Here is a 15,917-nt window from a genome sequence, read left to right as displayed (position 1 = left end):
CGTGGAGGAAATTTTATAAATTTCTTTGTAATTTCCTAGTGATGCAAAGTAGATATGTTTTCCGATTCACTTGTAATTATTTCTGAAGACGATTTTTTGTGTGTGTCCGAAATTTAAGAAAAAGTGTCCTAGTATTTGTAGTTTGATATATATCCTGGTAATGCTTAAATTGTTTGTCAACTTGTCCACTGTATGCCGATGGTTTGCAATTTTTATTGGTACTTGTACTAATACCAACTTTGATTTAGGGCAAAACAACTGTACACAGTGGGTTTATTATTGCACAAGTTTGATAATAACATCGTTGGCATGGACTGGCGGAGAATACTGAAAAGTTTGACGTTTGTAGAAATGTGAGGTTTCACGCATGGGTGCTCAAAGCATGTTATCTGGAGGATAAGCTGCAAATGCTGAAGTTGTGTCGGGTATTACTGCGAGCTCCTCATGTGTCACTTAGCTGGAGGAAGACTTGAGAGTAGTAAGCAATTTCTGCCATCCCCAGTAATAGGTTTTCCCCAAAAGTCGTTTGATACGTGTGTAATATTTGTTTAGGTGTTGATAATGTGACGCAAATAGTTCTCGAACTTTGAACAGGAAGTGTTTTGTTGCCCGTGGTTTGTGAGGAATTTAATAGAAGAAATAGATATTGTTTTGTGTTTTACAGTATCATTCGATCGCTGATGGCAATATTTAAGGCCAGGAGGCGATCAGAACTCGATGAGAATCCACTCGTATGTTGTTCAACCGAGAACTCGTGGAATATATTACCATGATGTCTTCTACATGGGAGCCAAATGCGACAACGCCTTCAGAACCGATTCAGGAAGAACATATTTGTAAGCTAGTACTGTACTACGAAATCGCAAACTCAAGGTACTGACAATGCATATTCATTATTACATTTCATGCCCAACCTGCGAGGTGGAACACAAATCGTTTGTGTACAAAGAAACCTAGTGTTAAATGTAACGCATCTGTTAAGTTATATAACGTCTACATTGTCATACAAAAACGCGTCAGCCAAATCTTTGCTAGTATACTTAGGAAGAATTTTTACAGCAATTCAGTGTTCACTACCCACTACTCACACTGTTGTATTTTTTGAACTCTTATGTATGTGTATGGCGTGATTCACGTATCCATAGAAGCACTTTGTCTTCTTATTTGATTTCACATGCTTGTGGATTATACTATCTCCTGTGAATTTTTGACCATTTCACATCCTTAAATGTCATCTGTAGTTTACTATGACATAGTAGTATCATCTTTTGTAGTTTCTGCAAACATCAGCGAAACATTCCAGGGAAGAAGGAAAATACATGTGACAGTTTTAGGGCTAACTTTTTTCCTTGTAACAACACAAACAAATAATGTTTGCCTGTCAGGTCCTGTTATTCGACTGTGTTAACCCTCCTAATAATCATGGTATCATATCATCATCATCATCATCATCATCACAATTACTAAGTAGTTTCCTCCTTCTGAGACATATGCTGTTGATTTTCTTATGTGTCTTAAAATTTGTTCAGTTTCAATCAATATTCACCTACAGACAAAAATATGGCTCATTGTACCACATTAAATGCGTAGGCTTTCATGTTCTACAGTTCTTTTGTTTAACCATTATAACTGCCACGTGAGCAATGGAATGAGATGACTGAAACTGTCCTTCGTCAACAAGCCTACATCGTACTTGGGAAAGAAAAGCTTTGTAATGTAATTTCAGTGTTGTATTGCAGTCAATGTGTTAAAGACAGCTGCCATCTTAAGGTAAAAGACCTTTATTGATATATTCTGTGGTACTGTTATGGTTGCATTGTTGTTTGTTGTATTATGGCCAGGTAAAATTCAAAATTAACCAGTTATTTAAAAAATTATAATTTTATATGGATGATATATTTTCAGCTATAATAGTGGCTTGTTTGTCCGAAATTTGATTTAATTGCCGTAAAGAACCCAGTTTTTATTATTATTGTGTAGACTTTGTCAGTTTGTGTGAGAAAATGGGAAACAAAACCCTTTTTTTCAAATACATACTTCTGCTATTTTCAGAGTACGAATTTGGGATGTCATCATCTTGATGCCAAATTTTATTTTCCTTGTGTTCCTGACATTCCGTTTCAATAGAGCTCGTCTGAAACTTCGGGCAACAAGCAGTCCAATTTTTCTTGCGTTTTATGGACTGGTAAGTATCATGTACCTTTCTAAAAACTGTGTAGGCTACAGTTGTGATAAATCAGCATGTAGTGTGCCATTGCTACAGGTGCGAGCCAGTAAGAAGTTAGAACAAATGTATGGATTTACTACTCCCAAAAGTAATTTTCACCCACCTACCAATGAATCTGTCTCCGTGTCAGTAGTTGCTGGGACTAAGAATTGAGATTGGTTTTGTCTTGCTTTGCTGCATCTCACTGAACCTCTCAACAGACCATATTAGAACCTGCATATGTTCAGGTGTTAACAATTTTAGCATCTGTAATACACACACACACACACACACACACCTGCAAGCTGCCATGTCTAATAATAAATGTTTGAATGTGCGGAATGCCAAGCGTCCTTGCCATTGCATCCATAGTACAGGGAGGTTAAATGAATACACACACATTAGCCAGCTCCCCTCCCCTTAGATAACTGTGCATGGAAATGCCTCAAGGATGAGGGGTAACGTGAAAAATTCTCCTCTGAGCTACACCAGTGTATTTGTATTTCCAATGAATGACCAGTCTCAACACTGCTAACCACAACAGGAAGAGAGTGAATCCCAAAAAGTCAATGATGATTAATGTTTTAGGGCGCACAACAACGAGGTTATCAGCGCCCGCCAAAAAGTCGAGGGTATAAAACAGAGATTGTGTTATGTAAAACGGCAAGAATTCATGCTAATGAGATACAAACTTAATTATCAGTGAAAGAGTCTACATTTGCTTAAAAGGGGGGGGGGGGGGAGGAGGGGTCATCACTCAGATTGTTAAGAGGAACCTACTTGCTATGAAGAGAAAGGGAGGCAAAAGTAGGAAACCAGAAATAATACAGCAAAAAGTTTTGTGCCAGTCCCATTTAAAACATGATGGGATTTGAAGTAAAGATGGATGAGATAAGGAAAATAAAGATATGTTGAAAGGATAATTCACTTATTAGACTGAAAGCGAGAGAAGTGACAGAGGAGAAAGTCTCAGTAAGTAACGTATAAACATAAACTATTGTGCAAATGGCATACAGAGCTTAAAACTATGGATAGAGGGGGTAGATGAAATTGATTTGGTTGTAAAAAGGGCAATATGTAATTCCTCAGACTACATGACAAAATCAAAGGACCTCTCGTAAAAACAAAAGAAATTTTGTCACAAAATGGTTCAAATGGCTCTGAGCACTATGGGACTTAACGTCTGAGGTCATCAGTCCCCTAGAACTTAGAACTACTTAAACCTAACTAACCTAAGGACAGCACACATATCCATGCCCGAGGCAGGATTCGAACCTGCGACCGTAGCGGTCGCGCGGTTCCAGACTGTAGCGCCTAGAACCGCTCGGCCACTTTGGCCAGCAATTTTGTCACATTTTAAAGTTTATTAGAGGCACCTTAGTTAGTATTTTGACATTCATGGTTGATAAAGAAGCTGAAATTATTCGCTACACAGCAAAAGCAGAAATTCTACAAAGGTAGATCGTAAAGTTCTGTTAGTTAAATTCTTGAATTGTTGCAAAGATGGATGCATTAATATCTGTCACTTATTTTGAGAAACAGGAGAAATCTCTTGAACTGAACAAGGCCTTAGGGCCCAGTTATATCTGTCAGATTATGTGCAGAATTTGTAGCTGAATTAACCCTATTGTAAACATAAAACGCTGTAGGTCACTCGAACAGGTAACTACCCAATAGTTGGAAGAAGGAACTGATCACACCTCTCTACAAGAAGTGTAGCAGGATTGGTCCCTCTCTACAAGAAGTGTAGCAGGATTGGTCCCAAAATTAGTGGTGGAATTGAGGCATTCTAGGTAGGGAGAATGCAGTACATTATCTTGCATGTAGAGCCATTGGTAGAAACAGAATGAACTTCAGATGTGCCCCAGGAAAGTATGTGAGGACTCTTACTGTTAGTACTTCAGGTTGATGACTTGGAATATGGTAGTAACCTCGATCATTTTGAAGATGAAGCAGGTATCTGTAATGCATTACAGTCTGAAAAAGGCTGCACAAATATTCACTTGGATCTTGACAAGATTTCAGTGTGGTGTAAAGATTAGAAACTAGTTTTAAGTGTTAATAAATGTAAAATTTTCCTGTTCATGAAACTAATACCAAAATGTATCAACTGTTCGTTAGCAGGATTTGGGGAAATTGCATCAGTCTACAAAGGACACTTCCTACAAATACTTGTGACCCATCCCAGAATATTGCTCAAGTGTGCAGAACTCGTACTACATCAGACTAATGGGAAATTTTAACTTGTAAAGAGACAGACAGCGTGAATGGTCAGAGATGGACACCATGGTCACAGGTTTGCATTACTCTCAGGTGTGTGTCGCAGAAAGACCAGGAAACCTGAATTTACATAGACGTCAATTATCCCCAAAAGTCTCATCAGAAAGTTTTGAGAAACAATTTTAAGTGGTGGGAGTCTGTAACTGCTTCAGCCCCCCCCCCCCCCCCCCCCTCCAATCATTTCTGTATGGACCCTGAAGGAAAGCTTAGACTAATTAAAACACACACAGGAGCATTTAATGGTAGAATAGGAAGTATGTGCACTTAACAGTGATTCACAAAGTGTGACTGTAGAAAGTAAAATAAATAAATAAGCATCACAGTTTTATTAAAATATGTGCCAATAGTTCAAAGCAAGGTAACTTGTGTTGCAATTCCGTTGTCTTTCGTAACTGTTTTTTGAGAGCAGATCTCCCACAAAATTTATTGCTGAGCTACATGTAATCCTGAAAGTGTATTGAAGGAGATGAGTCATTGAGAGAATAATTTATCACCTTCTCCAAGCCACTTAGTGGACTGTGAGTGATATCTCTTATTACCCAGGAAAGAAAGTTGTCCAGTACATAAAAGGTCTCCCTCAGCATTTTGACAATACTAGTGGGTATTAGTTAAAATTGAACTCTTAAGGAAACAAGTTGCTGTAGCAGTGAAAGTAGCCTACAGAGACTCAATGTACAATTCTCTTACAGTCTGTGATTTTTCAGTTGAGCCAGAAAACCATGACATTGTAGTGTGAGCAGAGGGACAAGAAGTTGTCGTTAGTAAATACCAGCCATTTGCATCTCTGCACAAGGGAAAGTCATCTGCATCTACCTGCATAATCCACAAGCGACCACATAGTGCATGGTGGAGGGTGTGTTGAACCACTGCTGATCATTTCCCTTCCAGTTCCACTGACAAATAGAGCAAGGAAAAGTGATTGTCTCCATTCCTCCATGTGAGCCGTAATTTCTCATACCTTATCTTCACGGTCATTACGCAAAATGAATGTTGGCAGCAGTAAGATCTTTTGCACTCAACTTCACATGCTGATTCTATAAATTTTCTCAATAGCATTCTTTAGAAAGACCATTACCTTCCCTCCAGAAATTCCAGTTTGAGTTCCTGAAGCATCTCTGTAATACTTGCGTGTTGATTAAACATACCGACAACAAATCTAGCAGCCCACTTCTGAATTGCTTCAATGTCTTCCCAGTTGGGGATCCCAAACACTCGAACAGTATTCAAGATTGAGTTGCACTAGTGTTCTACATGCGATCTCCTTTACAGGTGAACCACACTGTCCTAAAACTCTCCCAATAAACCGAAGTCGACCGTTTGCCTTCCCCATTATAATCCTTACATGCGAAGCTTAATACTCTTGCAAGAAGGTCCCAAGCTTGCATTTTTATGGACTCGCCATGTGACGATTTTTTATGAAATGTGTTCTGTAATCTGACTATTGATGAACCAGCTAGGTTTTTATACAGGATATCAAATGTATGTGCCTAATATGAGAAGCTACTGCAGTTGTGTACAATCAAAGGAATGCACCCATTACAGTACACACAAAATAATTTGGTTCCTGGCTGAGCAAGTGGCGTGGCAGGAGGGAGACTAATGTAGTGGAGGAGGTTCCCTTTTAGATGGCTGGTGCTCATTAAGGAGGGTGGAATTCGACAGTTGCAGCCTATGCAAAAATGCATAGCTTGCATAACATTTCAGCTAAATGTGTCTGTAAATGATTATATAAAAATATTGTCAGTATAACCAGTAATTAAACACACACATATATATGTTTAAAGTTAATAGTTTCTCACTAATGTACTGAAAGATAGTCACATTTACAAGGGATCGGCCAAAACAAAATGAGCCTGATCATGCGCTGCCAGAAGGAAATCGCATAAAATGAAAAAGCCTTTCCTTGCTGTGTGATCCACTGGTGTGTGTGTGTGTGTGTGTGTGTGTGTGTGTGTGTGTGTGTTGTAGGCACATGTGCAGCTACTGACCTGCAGCAGTTAACGCAGTATCATATGGTGCTTTCATGCTGCTTTTCCTTACTTTTGATGAAGGCTAGTCATTTTCTGACTAATCACTGTTGTGACACTACTCTGACTGCCTATGTAGGAGACCTTGTCTCTTGGGTCTTACCCCAGCTCTGAACTCTGTTGTAATTACTTCTGCCCTCAATCCATATAGCCAATACATAAAAGGGGCAATTTTTAACTACTGTGCTAATTACTGCATTCATCCCTGACTCCATAAATCTATCTATCACCTCTCACCAGTCGTAGGATCTTGTATTGCCATGGTTTATCGTTTAAATACATGAAAGCGAGGCAGAGCAAAATAACTCACTTGGCATTGGGAATTGTGACGCTCAGTTACTTGACGCCTACCATACCAGAACTGTTCCACATGCTGCAACAATAGGTCTGCAGTGATCCTCCTGGGCTGCTACCATTCGATTTAGTGAGCGGTCCAGGCTAAGTTCCCAGGTGTTGTTAAGGAATGTAAGGTTTAGTTTGCTGCATCTCTAGAGGTCCATTTGGATGGTGTAGATGTAACTCCTGTCATAGTAGCTGGAAAATGAAATGTGGGTCCCAGAATATCACACACGGCCCCATAGATAAACAATCTGCTGTCTCATAATTCCAAACATCTCACCCTCATTAGTTTCCACTGGTTATAACAACTACCATATTTACTCGAATCTAAGCCGCACTTTTTTCCGGTTTTTGTAATCCAAAAAGCCGCCTGCGGCTTAGAATCGAGTGCAAAGCAAGCGGAAGTTCTGAAAAATGTTGGCAGGTGCCGGCACAACTAACTTCTGCCATCGAATATATGTAGCGCTACACAGGCATGCTTTGTAGGCACAAAGATAAATACTGATGCCAAAACCTCTGCGTCAGTAAATAAATTAAAAAAAGGTGGAAGATGAGTTTTTTTTCTCCGCCCCGAGTTTTGACAACTGCATTTTCATACATTATCCAACAGAGTAAATACAAATTAAGTATTGTTCATCTTCAAATGTAGCAGAATTTCAATGTACTACGATATTCCGACTGGCAAGATTGTTTGGGATGTTTGTCAATATGCCCAACTCTACATTCTGAATTTTTTCCTACCTGTGAGAAGAGATGGTTGGTAATAGGAACCTGATGAAATGTGAATCACATGCAGTATTCTCTTCACCATAAGAATAATATGAATATAAACATTTTGTCATGTAATCTTTCATGTTTGCTGCTATCTCATTTAAATCCTGTCTGCCTAATAAACTATGAAACTAGAGTGAGACAACAGCAAACACGGAAGAATATACATATCATGTCATGAAACTTCCTGGCAGATTAAAACTGTGTGCCGGACCGAGACTCGAACTCGGGTCCCGAGTTTCATATCAGCACACACTCTGCTGCAGAGTGAAAATCTCATTCTTGATATCATGTCATGTTTATATTCGTATTATTCTTATGCTTAATAGTGATAGTCAGAAATGAAGCACGGCAACTGACTAGATTTTTAAATCTAAGATGACTCTAATTTCTATGCAGAATTTGATGTACTAAAGAAGCGGCCGCAGAGATTTTCAAACGGAGAAAAATTTTCGCCTAACTCTCGTTCAGAACATCATCTATCATACGCAGTCTATTATTTGGTTCTTGTTGATCATTATCAAAGAAAGCAGCAGTGTAGGTAACAAAAAATAGCAAACTCTTGCCATTGTTTCGCTAATGAGACGATTATATATAAAAATTGTAAGTGGTGGTAGTGCGCACAAAAGCAAGCCATGCCGCGAGCGGCGACAGGCCGTAAACACTCACTATCAGAATGTGACAAACAATGCATGACACAGTACAGTAATGCATTTTCAGCTTAGAGTGACGTAAACACCTATAACAAAGAAAACGGCACTTATCAGATCAAAGCAAAATAAGCAATCGATTCAAACCAGATGAAGCACGTGAAAAAGGAAGGGTACCCGTATAAATATGGATGGAGCGCCTGACGCATAGCAATGGCTACCTGGTAAAGCTTAACTGCTTACGACTCGAACCAAATTACTGTAGCTGTATCGTCATTCGTTAGACCTAAATTGTGTCTCATATTACAATGGACCAACTTTGTTTCGATTTGGAGTTGCGACCTAAAACTTTTTTCTCCCCTTGAATTTAGAGTCTCAAATTTCAGAAGCGTCTTAGATTCGGGAATTTTTTTTTCCTCTATTTCGAGTCTCATTTTTAAGGTGCGGCTTAGATTCGAGTAAATACGGTAATGCCCACCCCTACATAATTGTAAAAGTAGTATATCCATTATAAATCTGCCTTCTGAAAATATGGTTCCGGTTCTGTCACATCTTTTTTGCAAGTATATCCCTCTTCTTTTACCCCTGAAGAGTTGCATGATGCATGTTCTCCTACTTCCCAAAATTTTTCAAGTTTGACATATGATCACTACCCCACTATGGCGTTGCTGGAGCTCACCCTTGGTCATCATCACATGTTGATCCCCATCTTCTGCTAGTAACAGCATCCCTTCTTCTGCTATTTGCACAAATTTTCCAGTTTCTACTAACTTCACTGGACAAGCATATATGATGTAAAACCTGAACACTACATGCTTGCCGATTACCTGTACTTTCACCTATACATACTCTCTGTTGTTATACCCATCATTGCACCATGCTAGAAGAATGGCAAGCTTTGGCTGCTCCACTCCACTAGTAGCTGTAATTGTGGCAATTCTTGCATCTTTCTCAATACTCTCAAATACTGTTAGAGTTACAGCAAGCTGGGACTTAACTGCCCACATAGCACTTCGTGGATTACCACTTGTAGATGGTTAACTCCACCCTAGTTTCACAAATAGTGTCACCCAGGGAGTGAAATAGCCTTGTTAAGGCTAGTCTTGCATCCAGTACCTGTATTCAAGCTTGTACTGCTTCCAAATCTCAAGTCAGAATGCTAACCGAGGACCTGGCATAATCCCAAAGTTCCTTAGCCAGTTTCTGGAGCATGCATGTGTTGTTTAGCATGCCACTCTCCAACTTCATGATCTGCCACTCCACAGTTAATTCACTTGCCTCTGCTAACCACCTTCCAGTCTCTGCCATTTCGCTTGCTTGCATTACTCATGTTTCCCATCTTAAAGATGTTCTTTAATATTCCACACCATCATCTGTCCATCATGTTTGTACTCTCGTGGATTTGTGTGAACCACTCAGATTACTTCTGTGTCTCCTCATTTAATCATCCATACGCTTCAAGAAAATTTCAGAATTCCTCAGAGACCAGTCTTTCACTCCCTACTAACAGCTAATTGCTGTATTCCAGTAAACACTTCTTCCAACCTCTTAATTTCATTTTGCATCTCCCACACTTTAACCACTAAACCTAATGAACACACATGGCTGGATAACACCACCTCCGATTGCTCAGAAAACACAACTCCTCCATCCAACTGATGATCCTGCAGCGTCCTCACTCCATCTCCAGTGAAGAGATACAGCACCATCAAAACTAGCATCCTTTTTTAGCTTTTCCCCTGTACAGAAACCTGAGGACAGGGACTGATCTCACCTCATTTCCCCAAAGACACCTGCTGTCTCAGAACAGCATGTCTAAATACCCTTACAATAAAACCTACCCTAAACAATCACATAACAATGTTAATACCCTCTAGTATACACAAAAGTCATACCATATATGAATTCTTCGGCCTTAATGCACAACGAGCCTGAGATTTCTGGCCCTCTCTCTCATGTTGCTCATCATTCTGCTTCTTCTTTTCATCTGTCTCCTCACTTTTACCAATACCTCTTGTGGAATTGCCTCTGACACACCCTTGAATGGTCCTAGACACAAAACATGCACAATTGTCATTGTCGGCAGCTTCACATTTACTGGTGATCTTAATACTGGGCAGGATTTAGAAACTTACCACTGACTTACTAATCCTGAATTAAGATACACACCGGGCAAGATGGTGAACAGTTATCACGGGTTGGCAAGGTGTACATCAGCACGTAACTGCAGCATTTACTCGTGCAGTTATGGTTGAGTGTAGCAAAACCATTCTGTACCCTAAAACCATGTGGGTAACGAAACATCATTTTCCTCATCATTCATACAAAAACACAAGGCCACCATAGTACACATTAATACAACATCACTATGCACGCCAGCAGCATTTGCTTTAAAAACCATTCACGTGATAGAAGAGAAACAACAAATAACGCAGTTGGTACTGCCTCTGAAAGCTCACTTGGTTCTGTACTGTCACAGTTCATGTCATCAGTCAATACAGCCAAGAGTGTTTCTCATGGCACACTTGGAGTCAACTACCGATCTTTCACTACAGCAATGAACCAACCACTTAAAATAATAAAAGGCAGCAGGCATACACGTTGTTGTTTCGGTGATTTACTTCATTCACCATCACTTGACTGCCTGGCCGAATAGTGTCCTCTTCTTACAAGGAAGCCAGTGCTTACTACAAGCAAGCAAGAAAGCATCTCCCAACTAGCAATAAAATGTAGATGTTGAAACACTCATGCAGGAACAGAATTCAGTTTCCCATCCGTCATCGATTGCTCAGGAGCACACAAACACAGAAAACGATACATAGTCTGAACAATCACCATAAAATGTATTTAGCCAACAGATCAATCACTTTGACCTACCAGGAAGTGCCCTTATGGCATACCATATCACTCAATTGTAATCAACGGTGCAATTGAGAGGCTGCCCCCAATGATCTCTACATAAAGTAACCTCACTTCTTCATGCGCCAGAAAACAAGCATCCTCAAAATATCAGCAGCCAGTGCTTCAGATAAGCTTCACAATGACAAAAAAAAAAAAAAAAAAAAAAAAAAGAAAAGAAAAAACACAACCCTAAGCCATGTAGGCTGATCTTCAACTCGTAATAACGAGCCATCAGCAACTACAAAACTTTGGCGAACATACTTATGATAATCAAACACCTAGAACAGAACAGACACATTTCTGCAATGATGTGTTAGAACTGGGTAACATTGATGAACAGTCAGTCACAACGACAAGTCTCCGTGTGACTCGGAAATCATAGTCCACAATGCACACTCTGCCACCATGTCAACATAGGTTCTTGGGCTTGTCCACTGGTCGGAAATGCCCTCTCCCAGATGCCCAGATGTTATTTCCCCTCCTTGGTACACAAGCCACTCCTTGCCATTGTCTGCTGGCACAGAGTGGCACCCTCAGCATTGACACCCAAACCTCCAGATGTCAGACGCTCAGTTCAGTACTAGACTTCGTGTGTTGATAGAGTATCAAGAAAAACACCGATTTATTTTGTACTTTGTGCTGTTATCCAGTAGAATATGCATAAATGGTAATTAAAAGTAACACTAGAAGTACACAGTATAGGCAAACCATATCTGGAAGCTCTGAATAAGAAGATCTCTGGTAAATGAGTTGCTAGTGTCCAGATTGTTGTGCTAAAGGTCTCGAGTTCAAAACTCACAGATGGTGATTTAACAGATTACACGTGAAATTATTATACGGGAGAATATTTTTCTGCCACGTAAAAGACATTTCTGAGTTTGTAGCGATAGTCTTTTGGCTGTCTGCTTTAACGTCATTAGTTGAAAGTAGCAAACCTATAGCATATGTTTGTGTAGATAACACCACACCCATCTGTACAAATGTACTCTACAGGTTTGCTACTTTCAAATAACGAAGCAAAAGCAGACTGCCAAAAAAACGTTGCTGTAAACTCGTACTTTTACGTGGCAGAAAAATGTTCTCCACAATATTCACGCATAATCTTTTTTAAAAAAAAAAAAATCACAATCAGTGGGTTTCGAACTCATGACTTTTGGTACAACAATCTGATGCTGTAGCAATTCATCTACCAGAGATCTTTACATTCAGTGCTCACAGGTATAGTTTGGGTAGACTCCATAGTTCTGGTGTTATTTTTAATTACCATTTACACATCCATTGGATGACAGCACACAGCACGAACTAAATTGGTGTTTTGAGTGATACTCTATTGACAAATGTTTGGTACTGATCTGAGTGTCTGACATCTGGAGGTTTGGGTGTGGGTGCTAAAAGTCATTACAGCAGGAGTTCAAATTGCTGTGGCAGACCACCAACCGGCACGCAAGAAAGAACAGAGGATCCAGGAATACAATTCTGTTGACTGTCATATGCTAAGGCACGCAAGAGATAAGAATGCCTTCATTCATGGGTATGACAGTCAGTCATGCTAACATGACCATTGCAGCCCCCACCCCTACCTTAATGTTCCCCTTCCCCAAAGAGATCTCTCACCAACCTCCTCTCCTGTGGTTCATGCAGTAGGTTCTTCAGGAGCCACTTGTCACACCCAGGCAGAGAAGCATCCTTCTTCAGTGTCTATTGTGTCTATTCATAATAGGGCACCCTCTTGGGATTCCTCTCCCCATCAACCATGGGACATGAGGCGCGACACCAAACAATGCCTAAAGAAGTCATGGCATGTGGGTCTCAGGGCTGTCCGCTCTTGATATGTCCCCACACTCAGTGTGAATAGCGCCTCGAGCAGATCTTGCCCACCAAAGGTTAAGAAGAAGAAGAAGAAGAAGAAGAAGTTAAAGGGTCCTCCATTGCCCGCATAGGTGCCAGATCCCTCCGTGCTGTTGGATTCTGAACAGATGATTGTGGATGTGGTTCCGTCCCCACTGGTGGCAGGCAGTGATCCTACGGTGTGAGAGGCCTTCCAGGCCCCTTCCTGTCTAAACTGGCCACCAGTCATATGATTTTCAGTGGAATTATAATGGGTACTACTTTCACACGCCAGAAATACACCACTTCTGCAGTTTGCAATGCTGTCCGAGAATACACTACACTCGTGACTACTGTCCAACACTCCAGGGCTATTGTGTGTTCTGTCGGACATGCACTGGTCCCGATAGGGCATCTGGAGGGGTCTGTACTTTGGTTCATACGGATGTCATTGGTGAATCGATTCCATTTCGTGCCTTAGTGGAGGCAATAGTGGCTTTGGTGCAAAGGGCCTCGGCAATTGCCTTTTGCAGTGCCTTGGCAGGCCATTAACTTTTGTTGAATTGACCACATTAATCCAACTATTTCCCCTCCCACCCCCCGCCCCTTTTTTCCTGTTTGTGGAGTTCATTGCACACCACACCCTGTGGTGAGTACCAATTCATATGGTAGGGGCCTTCTAATTGACCAGTTTCTCACAGACCATGATCTGTGCCTCCTCAGTAATGGTTCTCCTACACACTTCAGTGTCACCAGTGGCACCTTTTAGTTAACAATCAACAGTTTCTTCACCTAATCTACCATGTTGGACACTTCACAGAGCCAACTGGCCTTGGTATGCCTATGCTGTTAATTTGCCACTTTGGTTGCATTGTATTGATGAGGCTATGCAAAACTCTTCAGCCTCTCACCATTTGCCGGTGGCGTGGTGGACCAAAGCCTTTGCAGTAGGTATTCAGGATCACGGATGAGCCCTGCAGCAATTCAAATGACATCCTTTGCAGACCAACCTCACCATTTTCAAGCGAATTCATGCTAAGGCTCGCTATTTAATCAAACGCAGTAAGAAGAAATGCTGGGAGTGGTATGTCTCACCCTGTTTGAAATGTGCCTCTTCATTTCGGGTGGGGGCCTTCATCATGTAACAGCTGTTCCGGGTCTGATCTTTGTATCGATTCAGAACTCATTTTGTGACAGTATCAGTGTCTTCTTCCTATCAAGATACCTTTGTACTACAAAAGTGACAAATCGAAGACTTCCCCTTATGTGTAACTCCCCACCAAACAGAATCCTATAATGAGCTCCTCACTGACTGGGAACTACTTCAGGCTCAGTCTACGATACAGCCCTAGGCTGTGGTTCAGTTCTCTGTCAGATGATCCAACAACTGAATGTTCCCCGAATGCAACATCTCTTCAGGGTCTTAAAGTACCTTTGGCTCCAGGATGACTTCCCCTTGCAGCGGTGAGATAGCATAGTTGATGCAGTCTTAATCCAGGCAAGAACCCAAGGTCTCTAGATAGTTATCAGCTAATTAGCCCAATTAAAGTACTGTAAAAGTTGCTTTAAAGGACGGTTACTCACAGATTATGCTGGTTTCTCAAATTTTGGGGCCTTTTTCCCCCTGTCAGTGTTATTTCAGGAAGGGCAATCCACAACTGACGATGTGCTTAGGTTGGGAACAGTAATCAGGCAGGATTTTTCTAAATGCCAACACTTTGTCGCAGTTCTTTTTGACCTGCATAAGGTATATGACATAGCTTGGTGTCATCACATTTCACTCTCCCTCCATGACTGGGGTTTCCAAGACACACTGCCGACTTTTATTCATCAGTTTTTATCCCACTGGTCGTTCTATGTTTGTCAGCACTTCACTTAGCTCCTCATGGGTCCAAGAGAACAGCATCTCACAAGACTCTGTATTGAGTATCACTCTTTTCCTCATCACCATTCATGGATCAGTGAACTCTGTTGGGGTGCTGGTCACCTCTGGGTTGTATGTTCCGAATTTTTGCATTCGGTACAACTCCCACTTGGTAGCCTCTGCTGATCATCAACTCCAAGGTGCCACCTGGCGGGCCTCTGCATGGCTACTTTCCTGTGCTTGTCAGTTCTCTCTAAACAAAAATTCAGTTCATGCATTTCTGCCATCATACCAAGACCCATCCTGACCTGGGACTACTTTGGTACCAGCACCTCTATGTTGTAGCGCAGTCTCATTTCTTCGACTTCCTGACCTAGCCTGGCTGCCTCATATTTGTCACCTGAAGACTAGCTGCATGCAGAAGCTTAACTCTCTTCTTCCTAGCCCACACATCTTGGAGCTTAGGTCATGCTACTGTTATCCTTATTATTTACCATGCCCCGGTTTCATCCTAACTGGACTTCTGTTGCCAGGTTTGTGGCTTGGCAGCGCCTTCAGCTTTAAAAGACCCACTCCACCATCTTGATGTGCGTCTGGCCACCAGTGCCTTTCAATCTAGTCCTATAGACAGTCTCCTTGCCAAAGCAGTGATCTTTCCCCTTCAGATTTGATGGTACCAGCTCTTGATCTCCTATGCAATTGTCATTTGACAATTCCTTGATCATCCGAAATATCCCATTCCATTTATGAACAAGTGGTTTTTTGGGGCTACCAATTGGATTGCACCTTGCTTCCTTCTGCCAGGATCTCCATCTCCCCTCCCTGACTTGTGCTCTCTCTGTTATCTCATGTATTTCTCCTTGGGTGGTACCCAGGCTTCAGATTAGATCTGGTATCTTCATAGATCTCAAAGTCTCAGTTGCCCCCCCCCCCCTCCTCCTCCTCCTCCTCCTCCTCCTCCTCCTCCTCCTCCTCTTGTGACCTTTCTGTGTCTGTTACATACAGTCCTTTAAGATTTCCAGGGTACTACTGTCTTTTTACACCGATGGCTC

At 41.2% G+C, this 15,917-nt stretch overlaps 1 protein-coding gene across 2 annotated transcripts in view; it reads left to right on the top strand.

Annotated features, from left to right (window-relative positions):
• Positions 1–239: 239 nt before the first annotated feature.
• The window catches only part of LOC126191007 (transmembrane protein adipocyte-associated 1 homolog), a 128,055-nt gene continuing 112,377 nt past the window's right edge, over positions 240–15,917 (top strand). Inside the window, exons 1-3 of one of the 2 annotated variants that reach the window (XM_049931688.1) lie at positions 240–478; positions 665–873; positions 2,053–2,185. In XM_049931688.1, the coding sequence (XP_049787645.1) occupies positions 734–873; positions 2,053–2,185 (273 nt within the window). In that variant the 5' untranslated portion in view covers positions 240–478; positions 665–733. The remainder of the gene's footprint in view (positions 479–664; positions 874–2,052; positions 2,186–15,917) is intronic. The other variant, XM_049931687.1, reaches the window with a different exon arrangement.

The sequence above is a fragment of the Schistocerca cancellata genome, chromosome 6 (assembly GCF_023864275.1).
Source record: "Schistocerca cancellata isolate TAMUIC-IGC-003103 chromosome 6, iqSchCanc2.1, whole genome shotgun sequence".
Lineage (NCBI taxonomy): Eukaryota > Metazoa > Arthropoda > Insecta > Orthoptera > Acrididae > Schistocerca > Schistocerca cancellata.
This window is presented reverse-complemented; position numbering and strand designations above follow the sequence as displayed.